General features: G+C 43.1%; 1 protein-coding gene across 1 annotated transcript in view; it reads right to left on the reverse strand.

Annotated features, from left to right (window-relative positions):
* Positions 1 to 17,264, reverse strand: part of LOC124605633 (dedicator of cytokinesis protein 1) — a 460,559-nt gene that overhangs the window by 288,624 nt on the left and 154,671 nt on the right. The window contains exon 16 of the mRNA XM_047137451.1: positions 14,138 to 14,312. Within this exon, the coding sequence (XP_046993407.1) occupies positions 14,138 to 14,312 (175 nt within the window). The remainder of the gene's footprint in view (positions 1 to 14,137; positions 14,313 to 17,264) is intronic.

A 17,264-nucleotide genomic window follows, 5' to 3' on the forward strand; every position in this document is an offset into this window, starting at 1 on the left:
GCATCTTTCCAAGACAATAAAATAGCATTCCACGTGCAGCATCATTCCAGAAAGTTATTACAGTCTACGAGTGAACTAGTTAATGCAGTTTCCTCTTATTATGGTGCAACAGATACCAGAAAGCTGCTGTTCTTTCTTAGAAACATAGCAACATTCACAGTCTGTACAGAAATTTATTAGGTTATTCCTAAATTTTAAAATTTTCTAAAAATCTCAGCAAAGAAATTATGCAATGGATGAAAACAAAGGCAGACTCCTCAAGTTTCTAGAACATATTTTGCAGTTGTCTGGTTCAAATGGTTCAAATGGCTCTGAGCACTATGGGACTTAACATCTGTGGTCATCAGTCCCCTAGAACTTAGAACTACTTAAACCTAACTGACCTAAGGACATCACACACATCCATGCCCGAGGCAGGATTCGAACCTGTGACCGTAGCGGTCACGCGGTTCCAGACTGAAGTGCCTAGAACCGCACGGCCACACCGGCCGGCAGCTGTCTGGTCTGTCCATCTTCAGTAATACAACACAGATACATGTGACAACCCATTTCATCCAAAATGAACGTAAGCACATCTTGTCAACAATTTCACTGCATCAGTAACACAGTTATGAAGACCCAAGGATTCTAAATTGAATGGAAGTATGTTGCTACTATCTTCCACAAATCATCACAAAAGAAAGTCACAAGAGCTAAATGTGGATACTCTTAGATATTGTCGCCCAAATGTGGTATCAGGCATTTTTCCAAGACATTCTATGAAGTGGATCTTCTGTTGAAACAAAATATAGATATAAAAATGGACTCAGAATATGTTTTGAAATTTTGCATAGAACATGCACTCTATGCAGTATCTGTATACAAGGTGTGTAAGAAAAGTAATGAGACTGACAACACTACCAGTAATCTGGGAATGCTGTGTTGTTCCACTTGTGTAGAGATTAGATTTACTTTCATTCCAATTGATCTGTAGTGAGGAGGTCCTCCAGGATGTGGAACATGTAGATTGGTGTGTTCACCCCTTCCAGATGTTCTGTCTGAGTTTCAGCTCTGTACAGCTATCACGTGATTTTTGAGAGTGACATTAGTGAAGCTGTGTTTTTGTTGTGTCTTACGAAAATGGAACATCAGAATTTAGAGCAATGTTATACCACCAAGTTTTGCATTAAACTTACAGAACCCACGAGTGTGACATTTGAAACGTTGAAACCAGCCTATGAGGAACACACCCTATCCAGAGCACAAGTTTTTCGCTGGCACAAATTATTTTAGGAAGGCCAAGAACATGCTGGAGCTGAACCACATTCACGGAGACCTTCAGCTTCAAAAACAAATGAAAACATTGGATGTGTGCATGCTCTTGTGGGTTCACACCAATGTTTAACAATAAGGGTGACGAGTGAACTGTTGAACTTAAACACTTTCACCATACATCAAACTGAAAGGCTCAGGAAAAGGGTGAATCGAGTGAGGCCGGACATTGCAGACAAGTGGATGCTGCATCATGACAACATCCCATCACATGGCCACTTCACTCATGGAATTTTTGACCACAAAGGCATGCCTGTTGTTCCACAGCCCCTCTATTCACCTGATCAGAGTTCTTGAGACTATTTCCTTTTTTCAAAATTGAAAAATGTCTTAAAAGGATGTCATTTTGGGGTTCTGAAGACAACATTCAAAAGAATGTGACCAACATGTTTAACAGCCTACCAGTTGAAGTCTTTCAGTGCTGCTACCAATACTGGGAACAATGACTTTGCCCGTGTATAGCTGCCACAGGGAAATACTTTGAAGGGGACAGTACTGTTGTTTGAAGAAAATTAAACCTTTGCTAGGTAAAAAAAAAAAAGGTCTCATTACTTTTCTAGACACCTCATATACTCCATGATCCCTTGAAGCTTTGTGATGACTTTAAAGTGTACATGCTTCATTTCAACTTCTCGTTGTTTCGGTCTTCAGTCCAAAGACTGGTTTGATGCAGCTCTCTGTGCTACTCTATCCTGTGCAAGCTTCTTCATCTCCCAGTAACTATTGCAATCCACATTCTTCTGAATCTGCTTAATGTATTCCCTCAAAATGATAAAATATTGTATCGCTGTTTAATCCTACATGCCAGAACAATCATCAATTATTACATCCCTTGCATTTCAAAATGGACATTGAAACACTAGACCGTCCACATTCCCTCACAAGAAAGACAATCAAACCGCTCATCTCCTCAAGCATCCGGCCAAGTCAGGTGGTCAAATTTCTATGATCTTTCAGCCATGTACTCCTTGCCCACTGTCAAGTGGTAACTGAATGCTGTGCAACTGATGTTCATTGTTGCTGTTGTTCTTGTGCTCTTCAGCTCAAAGAATGGCTTGATGCAGCTCTCCATGTAGCCTGTATGTGCAAGCAGCACCAGCTCTGCATAATTACCTTTTTTTTTTTTTTATTTTGTGGTTTTAGGGCGCACAACTACAATGGTCATTAGCGCCCAGACTACATTAGGAATGTACCACGAGGCACAAGTTTAAAACAGCAACTAAAAGGGAAAACACGATAAAAGACAGATTGACAGGCATAGGATTAAAAAAACAGCATAATCAAATGTCCTTAGACAGGCTTGTCAAGTTGATAAAACAAAGAACGCGAGCAACTGCTCCTGGGTCATCCACTAAAATGGCATCCGGAGTACATGGCAGGCCAAGATCAAGACTCAGTGTATTAAAATCCGGACAGGACGTCAAAATGTGGCGGACCGTCAGCAATTGCCCACATGGGCAGAACACCGCCGGCGCAGCCGTCAGCAGATGGCGATGGCTGAACCGGCAGTGTCCAATTCGTAACTGGGCCAAAACGACCTCCTCCCGCCGAGAAGGGCGTGAGGAGGACGTCCAAGCTGCCGGAAGAGGTTTCAAGGCCCGAAGTTTGTTGTCCGTAAGTGCAGACCAATCGGCATGCCACAGCGATAAAATGCGCCGACAGATGACCCTGCTACAATCTGACGAAGGGACACAACAAGAAGCTGTCCGAGGCTGGAGGACTGCAGCCTTGGCGGCGGCATCTGCAGCTTCGTTCCCAGGGATACCGACATGGCCAGGAACCCACATAAAGCTAACCGGAGAACCGATGTCCACCAGCTGCTGAAGAGAGCGTTGGATCCGGTGCACGAAAGGGTGAACCGGATACGAATCAGTGAGGCTCTGGATGGCACTCAGGGAATCGGAGCAGATAACATAAGCAGAGTGTCGGTGGCGGCAGATGTAAAGAACAGCCTGGTAGAGGGCAAAGAGCTCAGCTGTGAAGACCGAACAATGGCCATGGAGCCAGTATTTCAAACTTTGTGCCCCGACAATAAAAGAACACCTGACCCCGTCATTGGTCTTAGAGCCATCTGTATAAATGAAGGTCATATTAATGAACTTCGAACGAAGTTCGACAAAACGGGAGTGCTATACCGAACCGGTGGTAACCTCCTTTGGGAGCGAGCTGAGGTCAAGGTGAATGCGAACCTGAGCCTGGAGCCAACGTGGCGTTTGGTTCCCGCCCACTCGAAAGGTTGCAGGGAGTGAAAAATCAAGGTGTTGAAGGAGGCGACGAAAGCGAACTCCAGGGTGTAGCAGAGCAGAGACATACAACCCGTATTGACGGTCGAGAGAGTCGTCAAAAAAGGAACGATAAGACGGGTGGTCGGGCATTGACAGTAGCCGACAGGCATACCGACAAAGCAGTATATCACGCCGGTAGGTGAATGGCAATTCACCGGCTTTAGCATGAAGACTCTCGACTGGACTCGTATAAAACTCTCCGATCGCAAGACGTAAACCCCGATGTTGTATGGAGTTGAGGCGGCGTAAGATGGACGGCCGTGCAGAGGAGTATACGAAGCTCCCATAATCCAGCTTGGAGCGGACGATCGACCGATATAGGCGAAGTAGGACGGTTCGATCCGCTCCCCACGACATACCACTGAGAACACTGAGGACACTTAGAGAGCGGGTACAACGGGCAGCCAAATATGACACATGTGGAGACCAGCTAAGTTTCCTGTCAAATGTAAGACCTAAAAATTTTGTTGTCTCCACGAATGGGAGAGCAATGGGACCGAGTCATAAGGACGGTGGGAGAAACTCTTTGTAGTGCCAGAAGTTAATACAGACCGTCTTCTCGGCAGAAAAACGGAAGCCATTGGCGACACTCCAGGAGTATAGACAGTCAAGAGAACGCTGAAGACAGCGCTCCAGGAAACATGTATGCTGCGCGCTGCAATATATGGTAAAATTGTCCACGAAAAGGGAGCCTGATACATCAGCTGGGAGGCAATCCATTATTGGATTGATCGCTATGACGAAGAGAGCGACGCTCATAACTGAGCCCTGTGGCACCCCATTCTCCTGGCGAAAGGTGTCTGACAGTACAGAACGCACACGTACCCTGAACTGTCGATCCATTAAAAAGGAACGAATAAAAAGAGGGAGGCGACTGCGAAGGCCCCATGTATGCATGGTGCGGAGAATGCCCGCCCTCCAACAGGTGTCGTAAGCCTTCTCCAAATCAAAGAACACAGCCGCGGTTGGGCGCTTCCGCAAGAAGTTATTCATAATGAAGGACGACAAGGTAACCAGATGGTCAACAGCAGAGCGGCGCCTACGAAATCCACATTGTACATTGGTAAGTAGGCGTCGAGATTCGAGCAGCCAAACCAAACGAGAGTTAACCATTCGCTCCATCACCTTACAGACACAGCTGGTAAGCGAGATGGGTCGATAACTGGAAGGCAAGTGCTTGTCCTTCCCCAGCTTAGGAATCGGTACAACAATAGACTCGCGCCAGCATGCGGGAACATGTCCCTCAATCCAGATGCGATTATAAGTATGAAGAAGGAAACCTTTACCTACAGGAGAAAGGTTCTTCAGCATCTGAATATGAATAGAATCAGGCCCTGGAGCGGAGGACCGTGACCGGGCAAGTGCATTGTCGAGTTCCCGCATGGTGAATGGGGCATTACAACTTTCACGATTTGAGGAGCGGAAGTTAGGTAGCCTAGCCTCCTCTGCCTGTTTTCGAGGGAGGAAGGCAGGGTGGTAATGAGCGGAGCTCGAAACCTCTGCGAAAAAGCGGCTGAAGGCATTGGAGACATCCTCAGGGGCCACAAGGACGTCATTCGCGACCATCAAGCCAGAAACTGGTGAGTGGACCTTAGTGCCAGATAGCCAGCGCAGGCTACCCCAGACAACAGAAGAAGGAGTAAAACTGTTGAAGGTGCTTGTGAAAGCAGCCCAGCTGGCTTTCTTTAATAATACGACGACACTGCGCACGTAATCGTTTATAATTGATACAATTCGCCACTGTAGGGTGGCGTTTAAAGGTGCGTAAAGCACATCGACGAGCACGTAAAGCATCTCTACATCCCACGGTCCACCAGGGGACCGGTACGCGACGTGGAGATGACGTAGTGTGAGGGATGGAATATTCAGCAGCAGTGAGAATGACTTCCATGAGGTGTGCGACCTGACTATCGCAGTTTGTGAAGGTTTGATCCTGAAAGGTCGCCCTGGAAGAGAAGAGCCCCCAGTCTGCTTTGGAGATGTTCCAACTAGTTGAGCACAGAGAGGGGGTATGATGCAGGAGATGGATAACACACGGGAAGAGGTCGCTCGAATGTGTGTCAGAAGGTGCATACCACTCAAACCGGCGTGCAAGTTGGGTAGTACATATAGAGAGGTCTAAACGGGAATAGGTGTGAGATGTGTCCGAAAGAAAAGTAGGGGCGCCAGTATTGAGGCGGACAAGATTGAGCTGGTTGAAAAGGTCTGCTAACAGGGAGCCCCTCGGGCAGGATGCTGGAGAGCCCCAAAGGGGATGGTGGGCATTGAAGTCTCCAGTTAACATAAATGGTGCAGGTAGCTGAGCAATAATTTGCATCATGTCTGCCCTGGTAACGGCAGACGACGATGGAGTGTAAACGGTACAAATGGAAAATGTAAAAGTGAGGAGAGTAATTCGGACAGCAACTGCCTGCAGGCCGGTGTGCAATGTGATGGGATCGTAGTAAATATCATCCCGGACCAGCAACATAACCCCTCCATGAGCCGGGATACCTGCCACAGGGGGTAGGTCAAACCGCACACAGGTGTAGTGTGCCAAGGCAATTTGATCGCATGGGCGTTGCTTCGTTTCCTGGAGGGCTACGACGAGCGGACGGTGCAAGCGGAGCAGCAACTTCAAGTCCTCTCGGTTGGAGCAAATGCTGTGAATATTCCAGTGAATAAGTGCCATCGTGAGAAGAAAAAGAGAAAGAAGATGCAAGAAGGGATCACCTCTAAGGCCGCTGAGGGCCTAGCTTCGAGCGAGCACTGCCACCGCTATCAGTAGGCGGACAGTCATCGTCCATTGGTTCTATAGGTTCATCGGTCATCTTGTTAAGATGGCCGGGAGGGGGAGCTTCCTCCGCCGGTGAACAGCCAGATGTTCGGCTACCAGCGGTGCGGCCAGGCGAAACGGATGGCGGCCTGGGGCGGCAACCGCTGGGTGGCGCAGGAGAAGAAATGCGCCGTGGTGGAGAAGGAGAACTGTGCTTCCTATGAGCCTTCTTGGAAGGTCGTTTGGTGGAAGTACTGGTCGATGGCTGGGAGGTCGAGGTACGTAGGAAGTCTGCATGGGATGGTTCCTTCTTGAAGGCCCGTGCATCTGACTTCTGGGTCTTCGTCTTGGCAGAAGCTGATGAAGGTGCTCGTGTCTTAGGGGTGACGGGAGGAAGAGGAGACGTCGACCAGGCGATCTTAGCACTGGCCAAACGAATGACTGTAGTGCTGAAGGTCAGATCGCATGTCTGCGTCGCCACCTCCCTGATAGTCTGAGGAGAGGCGAGGACAGTACTGTATTTCCCCACTGGGAGCAGCGTGGGCTTCCTACTAGCAAATAGCTTGCGAGCAGGCGAGGTGGACTCTTTCTCTTTGACCCGAATCTCCTGTATACAGCATTCTTCCTTGTAGATGGGACAGTCGCGGGAGGACGCTGCATGGTCACCCTGACAGTTCACACAACGAGGAGACGGAGGTGGACAGTCACCCTCATGGGCATCCCTGCCACAAGTGACACACTTAGCCGCATTGGAACAAGACTGGCGAGTGTGATTATAACGCTGACACTGGTAGCAGCGCGTAGGTGTCGGGACATAGGGGCGAACAGAAATAACCTCGTACCCCGCTTTGATGCGCGACGGCAGCTGAACACTATCAAAGGTCAAGAAAAGTGTCCGGGTTGGTACAAGGTCATTGGTGACTTTTTTCATGACCCTATGGACAGCCGTCATGCCCTGCTCAGCGAGGAAAGACTGAATCTCCTCGTCAGTCAATCCATCGAGTGATCTAGTATATACCACACCACGAGACGAATTCAAAGTGCAGTGAGCCTCCACCCGGACAGGGAACGTGTACAGGAGTGTGGCCCAAAGCAGTTCTTGTGCCTGAAAGGCGCTCTCAGTTTCTAGTAACAAGGTACCATTACGCAACCTGGTACAAGACTTGACAGATCCGGCTATGGCATCTACGCCCTTCTGGATAACGAAAGGGTGACAGAGGAAAAATCCTTCCTGTCCTCAGATCGAGAAACTACGAGGAACTGTGGGGCAGGCGGTAGTACTTTTGTCACTGGTGGCTGGTCAAGTTTCCGTTTTTGGGCAGAAGTCGAGAGAGAAGAAGAAGAAGAGAAATCCATTGTGGAGGTATCCCCCATGACTGCCAGCGTCTCCGATGGCGCGCTCCTTCCTTGAGGGGACCGTCTCCGATGGCGCGCTCCTTCCTTGTGGGGACCCTCTCAGAGGGCACTCCCGCCTTAGGTGAATGTTTACACCTCAGGTCACACCTCCCGAGAAACAGACGGAGAGACCAATCGGCATGGTCGGAAGGTGTCAGCTCAGGCAATCACCCCTCCCTGGGCCTTGCCTTTACCAGGGGGTACGTGCGTGCCTTACTTGTCTACCCAGGGCGGGGAATTACGTGTTACCCCGTCACCGGCTACACGTGCGAACGCGTGGGTCAGCCTTCACGCACGCACAGGGAGGAAGGAAGAAAGAAGAGGAAAAAGAAGGGAGCGACAGAGAGGAAGGACAGACTGTCTCAAACGCCGAGGCGGAGACCAGAAAAGGCAAGGAGAAGAAGGCTAGGAGAAGAAGGCAAGGGAAAGAGTAAGTAAGACAGAGAGATGGAGAAGAACAAAGAAAGGAACCAACCAAAGGACGGAAGAAACCAGAAGAAGTGAAAAACCAAAATGACCGCAAATAGAGGTCGTGGAACCGTCCGTCTCCGGGCGCAGGCACTAACTACCCCCTTGAGGGGGAGGGGCTCCTTTTAGTCGCCTCTTACGACAGGCAGGAATATCTCGGGCCTATTCTAACCCCCAGACCCGCAGGGGGGCTGCATAATTACTGCAACCCACAAGCCTTTGAGCCTGTTTGCTGTATGCATCCCTTATTCTAGCTCTACAATTTTTATCCCAAACACTTACTTCATTACCAAATTTATGATTTATCCATTCCTTATGAAGTGTCCTACCAACATGTCCTTTTTTTTAACCAAACTGTACCATAAATCCTTGTATGCCCCGTGCAATTCAGGACCTTTAATTACTCGATCTACCTATCTAATCTTCTGCATTCTGTAGCAACATTTTTCAAAAGCTTCTATTCTTTACTTTCCCAACTGCTTATGCCATGTTTCACTTGTGTACAAGGCTACACTCCAGACAACCACCTTCAAAACATACTTAACACTTACATCTATATTCAATGTTAACAAATTTCTCTTTTTCATAAATGCTGCATTTATATCTTCTTTACTGTGGCTGTCATGGCAAAACTCATTTTTTACTTTTAGTATCTCATTTTGTAGTCTAATTTCCTCAGCAGTGCCAAATTTAATTCGACTACAGTCCATAACTCTTGTTTTATTTTTGTTGATGTTCATCTGCTAACTTCTCCTTCAAGATACTATGCATTCCACCTAGTCACTCTTCCACGTTCTTTGCTGCCTCTGATAGAATTACAATGTCATCAGCAAACCTCAAAGTGTCCCCCCCTCCCCTCTCATCCTGAAATTTAATTCACTCTCCAAATTTTTCCTTGGCTTCCATTACTACTTGCTTTGGGTTCATGCTGAATAACATCAGGGATATGCTACAATCCTATCTCACTTCTTTCTCAACCACTACCTCCCTTTCATACCCCTCCACTCTTCTAACTGCCATCTGCTTTCCACACAAGTTGTAAATAACATTGCACATTCTGTGGTTCATTCCTGCTACCTTCAGAATTTCAAAAAGTGTATTTCAGTCAACACCGTCAAAAGCTTACTCTAAATCTACAGATGCTATACTTGTAAGTTTGTCTTTCTTTAATATATCTTCTAAGATAGGTCATAGCGTCAAGTATCGCCTCGCATGTTCCTATATTTTCCAGAACCCAAACTGATCTTTCCCAAAATCAGCTTCTATCAGTTCTTCCATTTTGCTGTAAATACGGTATCAGTACTTTACAACTTACTTAACTGATAGTCTGTCAATATTCAAAATTTCAGCAACTGTTGTTATTGGTACTGGTATTGGTATTGAAATTGGAATTACTCCATTCTTCTTTAAGTCTGAGGGTACTTCATCTGTCTTACATATCTTTCATTCCAGGTGGACGAGTTTTGTCATGGGTGGCTCCCACAAGAATCTCGATAAATCTGGAGGAATGTCATCTACTCCAGGGGATTTTTTTCAGCTTGGGTCTTTCAGCACACTGTCAAATTATTCTCGCTGTATCATATCTCCCATTTCATCCTTGTCTACTTCACCTTCCCTTTCTGTAATATTATCTTTTAAGTTCATTTCCCTTTTATAGCCTTCCATAAATTCGTTTCACCTTTCGGCTTTCCCTTCTTTGCTTTATACTGGCTTGCTATATGGACTCTTGATATTAAAACAGCTGCTTCTCTTTTCTCCTAAGGTCTTTTTAATTTGCCTATACACATCTATCTTTCCCCTACTTGTGCATGCCTTCTTATCCAAGAATCTCCACCTGGCCTTGTCTTTTTACCTATCCAAAACACTGCTGTAGCCACTATTTCATCTCTCAGACCTCCCCATTTGCCTTCTATTGTATTTCTTTCCACTATTCCAGTCTATTATTGCCTAATGCTTCCTCCGAAATTCTAACAATCTCCGGATCTTTAAATTTATCCAAGTCCCCTCTCCTTGATGTACTACCTGTTCACAATTCCTTCAGGTGTAATCTGTAGTTCGTAACCAATAAATTGAGGTCAGAGCCCACATCTGCCCCTGGATATAGTGAGTGATTATCTTATACAAACAGCTCTGTTATTGGCCATAATGTCAGGGGTATTCAGTCCACTGTCACTTAAGACATTGTTTCTGGCATGCATCTGCCATAGTCAATACAACCTAAGTGCTTTCCAACACTATGATCTCAGTTTCTTCTTTTACAACACTGTGTCTGACAAAGATAATACAGACATTATCTTGGAACGTGCAGAGAATGATGTGAAATTTGAACAGTGAAAATTCCCAATGACTGCATATTCATATGCCACAGTAGCTGTACAAGTAAATAGGTCATGATCAGAATGTGCAGAAAATGCAATAGTGATTGACCAATAAACAGAACAGGTCTAACTGCTAAATCACCGAGTGCATTTCCTCTGTTGTAATAAAATGCAATTTTGTGGAACAAGGATGGTATAAAAGCAAGTCCTACATCATAACAATACTCATTACAATTGATATCTACACGTTATCAGAGTAACACAACATGCACCTACATTGCTGTAGATTTTGATCAGGAAAGTGGCAAAGCAGCCTCACAAACCAATTCCAATGGATTTGAGATCTATTGCTTCAAACCAACAACAAATTTCAATCGTGGTTTTGAGGCTGAAAAGTTTATCAATAGGTCTCCTCATAATTACCTGGGTGAACCAGACCTCAGGTCTGAGGCAGGAAAGAACATTTGAAGAGTGCAATGTCTAGTAATATTCAGGGGTGTTCAAACCTACCCTCGCATGCAGGACAGCTTTGTGTTTAAAATTTCAGTATTAAATGCAATTCTAAAACAGTTATCTGCAGTTTCAGCTGAAAATCCTGGAAAGTTTTCATGAGAACATTTAATCATCAGTCAAGTGGCATTCCAGATAGTAGATATTATTACCCTGCCAAAAGAACTGAAGACCTGTCCAGGGTGGCAACATCATTATGTTTAAGCCCCAAAAATATGGAGGTGATGTAGTAACAGCATAAACTCAACAATTCTTACAAGGAGAGTGCTACAACATGCTACATGTCTATACCCCAAATTCAACCCTTTCCAGGAGCTGTCCTAATCACAGTCAGGTACTGGTTATACCAGTGCATAAGTGGGACTCTGTTATTGCCCTGAAAGCTTTAAGAACTCCTCCCCAAAAATATCATTACTATTTCACATATAACATTATCAAATGAATCAGTCGAAAACAGAGAGGCGATAATTTCATAGCCAACTCTGAAACCCTTGTATGAACAACAATCTGATTTATTCCAAACTACAATCCTAGATAAGAATCATTGGAATATTGAGCTAACTACTGTCACACACTATTATGGAAAAATAATAAGCTAATCAATCTGAAAGCTCTGTCACCTCTACATACCTCATCAAAAGGAAATTTCTCAGTTTTTGTAAAATAGATCCAACAACGCAGTAAGACAGTAGCTTTCCAAATTTAATAAGTTATTCTTCAGTAAATGACTTCAGACAGACAGCATATTCTGTATACTATCAGGCTAATTCCAATCATACTGCTCTTACATGGAATGTAGGTACTCTTATGAGCATAGCTGACTTACCCTAACTTGTGTGTTTCATGGAAAATTACCTATGTTATATCATACATCACTTGCCACTGGTAATTATGAAGCAGAAGCTATGACTTGTCTTCATAGTTCATCCAACCTTTTTTCTGATCTTCTAAGGAATAATGGATATGGTACAAAGGCAAATTTAGAATGCAGGTATTCATTGGACTACTTCCTTCAGTACTTTCAGAACCTTCATGTTTAAAAAACTGTAGATAATATTAAGTGAATTGCGCCAATCAGCCAGACGCTGTCTGCATTTTATTTATTTATTTATTTATATATTTCTTTTTGTATCCACTTATGCTTTTATATCGATAAAATATAAAAAATATCTACTACACATTGGTACTCAAATCTACTTCTCCTTCACATGGGGCAACTTGTTCCATTTGCAGTTACATTGCAATGAACTGTTTGAATGCCCATTAAGCTTCTCAATGGTCTCAATCACCTTTCGTGTGGTAAAAGTTTTACAGGGTGTCTAAATAAAATTTCAAGCATAATCTCAGAACAACAAAAATTATTGAATACTTTCATACATCAGACTAAAATTCTTCAAAATAGGTGCCTTGAGAATCCACACACTGCTGCCAACAAGATTTCCACTGCTGGTAAGCTCCCTGGAACTCATTAACAGGATAGCTGGTCAAAACACTCTCTGAAGCCTTTTGGACTGCTGTGACACTGTGAAACCGCTTCCCTTTCAGGTATCTCTTCATTGGAGGAAACAAAGAGAACTCACTGGGGGCAAGGTCGGGGCTGCAGAGTGGCTGTGGCAGCATTGCCATGTTGAACCGGGTCAAAACTTCAGTGATGGTGAAGCAGGTGTGAACGGTCGCATTGTCATAGTGGAGCACCCAGTCATCTTTCTTCTCCGGGCGGACTCCATTCCACAAACAGTGGAACACTCCAGTACAACACTAACAATTGACAGTCTGTCCAACAGGCACAAACTCTTTGTGGATCATCAATCGTTTTGCATCAAAAAAAGCAATATGCATGTTTTTCACACGTGACTTGCTAATGCGGGCTATCTTCGGGTTTGGTGATGCGAAGGTGTGTCACTCTGAGCATTGCCTCTTCAACTCTGGATCGTATTGGAAGACCCAGGTCTTATCACCAGTGGCCACTTTGTCCAAAAAAATCAGGCTCAGTTTGTAAGCGTTCAAGCATTTCCAACGAAACAGCCAGGCGTCATTCCATCTGTCCATCCGAGAGCACTCTAGGGACAAGTTCCGCACACACTTTTCCCATCTTTAGTTCTTCTGTCACCAGCTGAAACACAGTTTGGTGATTCAAACCCACTTCATCTGCAATCATTCTGATGCTGAGATGTCAGTCACTGTTTATAACTTGATGCACTTTGGCCAGATTTTTGTCAGTACTGCTCGTTGAAGGTCTTCCAGAGCATTCATCATCCTCCAAGTCTTCACCACCATGTTTGAACCTCTTGTGCCGCATGAAAACCACGGCATGTGACATGGTATATTCTTTATAGGCCTCTTGAATCATTTTGAATGTTTCTGTCCCAGTCTTGTTCAGTTTTACACAAAATTTGATCGAACACCATCGCTCCAAGAGGCGCTGCATTTTGGATGCTGCAATTTCTCGACAACGTTTCAAACCACACAATCCCTGCACTCCAGCGTTTTGTTGGTGAATGTCGATGCTTGGCTCTCTTAGCCAACACCCCCCACCATCTGGTGCAGGTTGTGAGACTGGTCTGCAGGCACACTGTTACTCAGGAAAAAAAATCAGTCTTGAAACTTTATTTACACACCCTGTATGTACCTCTACTGGACTCACTAACTGCAGCCAAAACATTTGCAGGCATGTATTTATTCGATCATAATATCCCCAAATTTCATCTTTCTGATAGCTAACGGGCCATCAAAATTTATAACACATATAACTGTACTTGAGGTAAAGTTAGATCTGGAGATGAATGGTGCACAGTATTATTTCTTGACAGACAGTGATGTAGGTGAAAGATGATCTGTTGTTAATAAAGGCATCAACTGATATGGTACTTTATCATTCAACCCTTATGCAAACATGCAGTTTGCAGGTGCTTTCTCTATCCATTTCTAATTATATACCGAAACAAAAGCATAGTAAAAAAAAAAGTCTTGCACATCATGACAGCTGGTTCCAAAAAATACAACATTATTACAAAATTAAATCAGCTCAAATTAATCAATTGAATACACAAATTAAATTTCACTTTTATCAATATTCAGTGCCAAATGCTACTTACTTCATCTCTTGCTTCTAACAGCTCCTTAATCTGTGCTGTGATCACTGGCAAGAGAATTGCACGGCATTCTGACAGTAAGAATAATTTACTGTGCACAATGTCGTTTACTGTCATCATTTTCTGTTTTGTCAGACGGTTTGGTGGCAGTTTGTTGATAAGTTCTTTCAAAAGTTCACTGTAATGATATCGATGGGAAATCATCAACAAATTTAACAATTTTCAAGTGTATCAATTACATAATAAAAAAAAACTGTTACTACAATAACGAATACTATCAATTATTTATAGACATTAACTATATCTTATATGTCAACAAATATTTAAACAGAAAATTCTCAACAAAGGTGTTAGAAATCTTCATGCGTAGTTGTATGTATTAACTTAAGTGTTTGACATCAGTATCAGTATTACACTATACTGTTTTTGGTACAATAAATTTCTTTTCGTTTCATATAACATATTTATGCAGTGAGCAATTAAAACTTTGAAACAAGGTAACCACGTTTACTTTTGTGAGCTTTCACATTTTTGTAGATATATCTTTGGCAGTGCCATATCAATTGCTATGATTTCTGCAGGTAGAGTACACCACAAAGATTTTGTCACATCTTATTCAAGTTGCACCAGAGGACTACAGAAGTATTCATGAAAATATTTAGTCTACTATACTTCTATGGATTATTGTACAAATAATTTAGTAGTGTGTCGGATGTAATGATAATAATCCAAGTGGAAAATAAGGAGTCTAAGCCCGGGTTGAGGAAGGAGTGGTATCGGACAAACAACAAACACTGGAGAATGGTTGTGATATTTTTATCCGCAGTTCATACAACAGTGACATTTAACTTTCAATTATTTAAATGATAAAGCAAGGGTACATAATTAGTCTGGTCATATCAAGGGAAACTTGGGATACAATCAGTTGCCTCCTCAGCACATTTCACCATCACTGTTAATTTTTAATCACAGATGAGATGTTGATTTGCAGAAAGGCTCTAAGAAAGGACAGTTACACATTAGTTTTCAGCCAAAGCACGGTCATGTGTGCATGAAGTGTGCTTGCTTGTGTGAATGAATGAATGTGTGTGTGTGTGTGTGTGTGTGTGTGTGTGTGTGTGTGTGTGTTTCCTTTCCTGAAGAAGGCTTGGGTTGAAAGCTAATGAGTAATGTCTTTTTGTTGTGCCTGTCTGCAACTCAATGTGTCATCTTTATGGAGAGTAGCAATCTATCTCCTCCTTATATTGTAGTTGTCAGTTTATTTTCAAGTTTTACTATGGTGACTGTCAGACATTTCATACCACTGAGAAGGTTACCAAAAGTTTTGGTTGCAACATTAAGCACCCCATTTTGTGCTGTTGACAATCTTAATGTGGCAAATGAGTGACTCTTTTTCTGGTACTGTAATTATGTACACTACTGTTCTTTTTGAACTGTAGTGGATTATTTACAACAAACTTCATAATGGAATAAATATACTGTGAAGCAGTAGTCAAAATGCCTAATTCTTTAAACAGATATCTGCAAAATGACTGCGGGTGAGCAACACATATTATTCTAACAGCACATTTTTGAGACATGAAAACTTTTTTTCTTGACGTCAAGTTATCCCAAAACATTACTCAATATGACACCACTGAATGAAACTATGCAATATGACATTACTGAATGAAAATATGCAAAATATGTCAACTTATTGCTTTGTCTCACCCCAAGATTTATAATTATTCTAAGTGGAAATGGGGCTGAACAATTTGTTTTAGGAATTCCAAAATGTGCTTTTTCCAGTTTAAATTCTCATCAGCATGGATATTTAAGAATTTTGAAGTTTCTACTCTATTTATTGTTTCGTTGCCAAGTTACCACACATACCATTGGTATAGTACATCTAGATACACAGAACTGAATATGTTATGTCTTTTTTTAAATTGAGGGTGAGACCATTTGCGAAAACCAATCAATGACACTGTACAGAACACTGTTTACGATTTCTTCTAACGGTGTATGTATGCTTGGGTTGATTACAATACTAATGTCATCTGCACAGAGAACTAGTTCTCACCGGCCCGTGTGGCTGAGTGGTTCTAGGTGCTTCAGTCTGGAACTGCGCGACCGCTACGGTCGCAGGTTCGAATCCTGCCTCTGGCATGGATGTGTGTGATGTCCTTAGGTTAGTTAGGTTTAAGTAGTTCTAAGTTCAAGGGGACTGATGACCTCAGATATTAAGTCCCATAGTGCTCAGAGCCATTTGAATCATTTGAAGAACTCGTTCTGCTTGCTGCACACTACATGGAAGATCATTTACATATAAGAGAAACAAGAGTGGACCTTAAATTGGTCCCAGCGTGTGTAAGTTTTATGAAAATTCAACCGTTTATAAGAAAACCTAGGGCATGTGTTATGCCTTCAATTGTCACACAATGATCTTCCAGGACCATTTACCATATACGATGCAAAATGGCATCAGTAGTCAACTCCACAGGCTGACCAGACACTACTTGTTGGTAAGTTTCTCTCATCCTTAGTTCAGCTGCCATATCCAGCTCAACAATGATTTCTATGGAATATAGTTCACACCACATAAAAGACATGTTTCACACTCACTTGGTTCCCAAAAATTACACAAATTTGCACTGTTCTAGTCCAAGTAAACCCCTGTAACAAGCTTGCAATCTGCACTGATGGTAGTTAATCAGCTGTTGACTATGGCTATCTTTCACTCAACATGAGCTGCCACATTTTAGAATCACAAGGCTGCAAAATTTAAAATACTATGCAGTATTCTGCCATTTGTGACATATTTACTGACTCACCCTCATATTTCAATAGACTGCCAAAGTAAGAAACACAAAAATGCCCAGGAAAAGAATACAATACAATCATACAAGTCACTAAGCAATGAAATCAACAGGATGTACAAAAATGCCAAACCAAAATGACAGCAGGAAAAATGAAGCAATCAAAAAGAAATGTTCACGAGAAGAATAGAGTCAGCTTTAAAAAAATCAAAATAATTTTTAGAGACTTTTAAACTCACAGTAGTCAACATTAATACAGCAAAAGTAATTCCACTGTGACACAAAGAGGAAAGCACAGATATGTGAAAAAAGTACACTGGGGGCCACTATCA

The sequence above is a fragment of the Schistocerca americana genome, chromosome 3 (assembly GCF_021461395.2).
Source record: "Schistocerca americana isolate TAMUIC-IGC-003095 chromosome 3, iqSchAmer2.1, whole genome shotgun sequence".
Classification (NCBI taxonomy): Eukaryota; Metazoa; Arthropoda; class Insecta; order Orthoptera; family Acrididae; genus Schistocerca; species Schistocerca americana.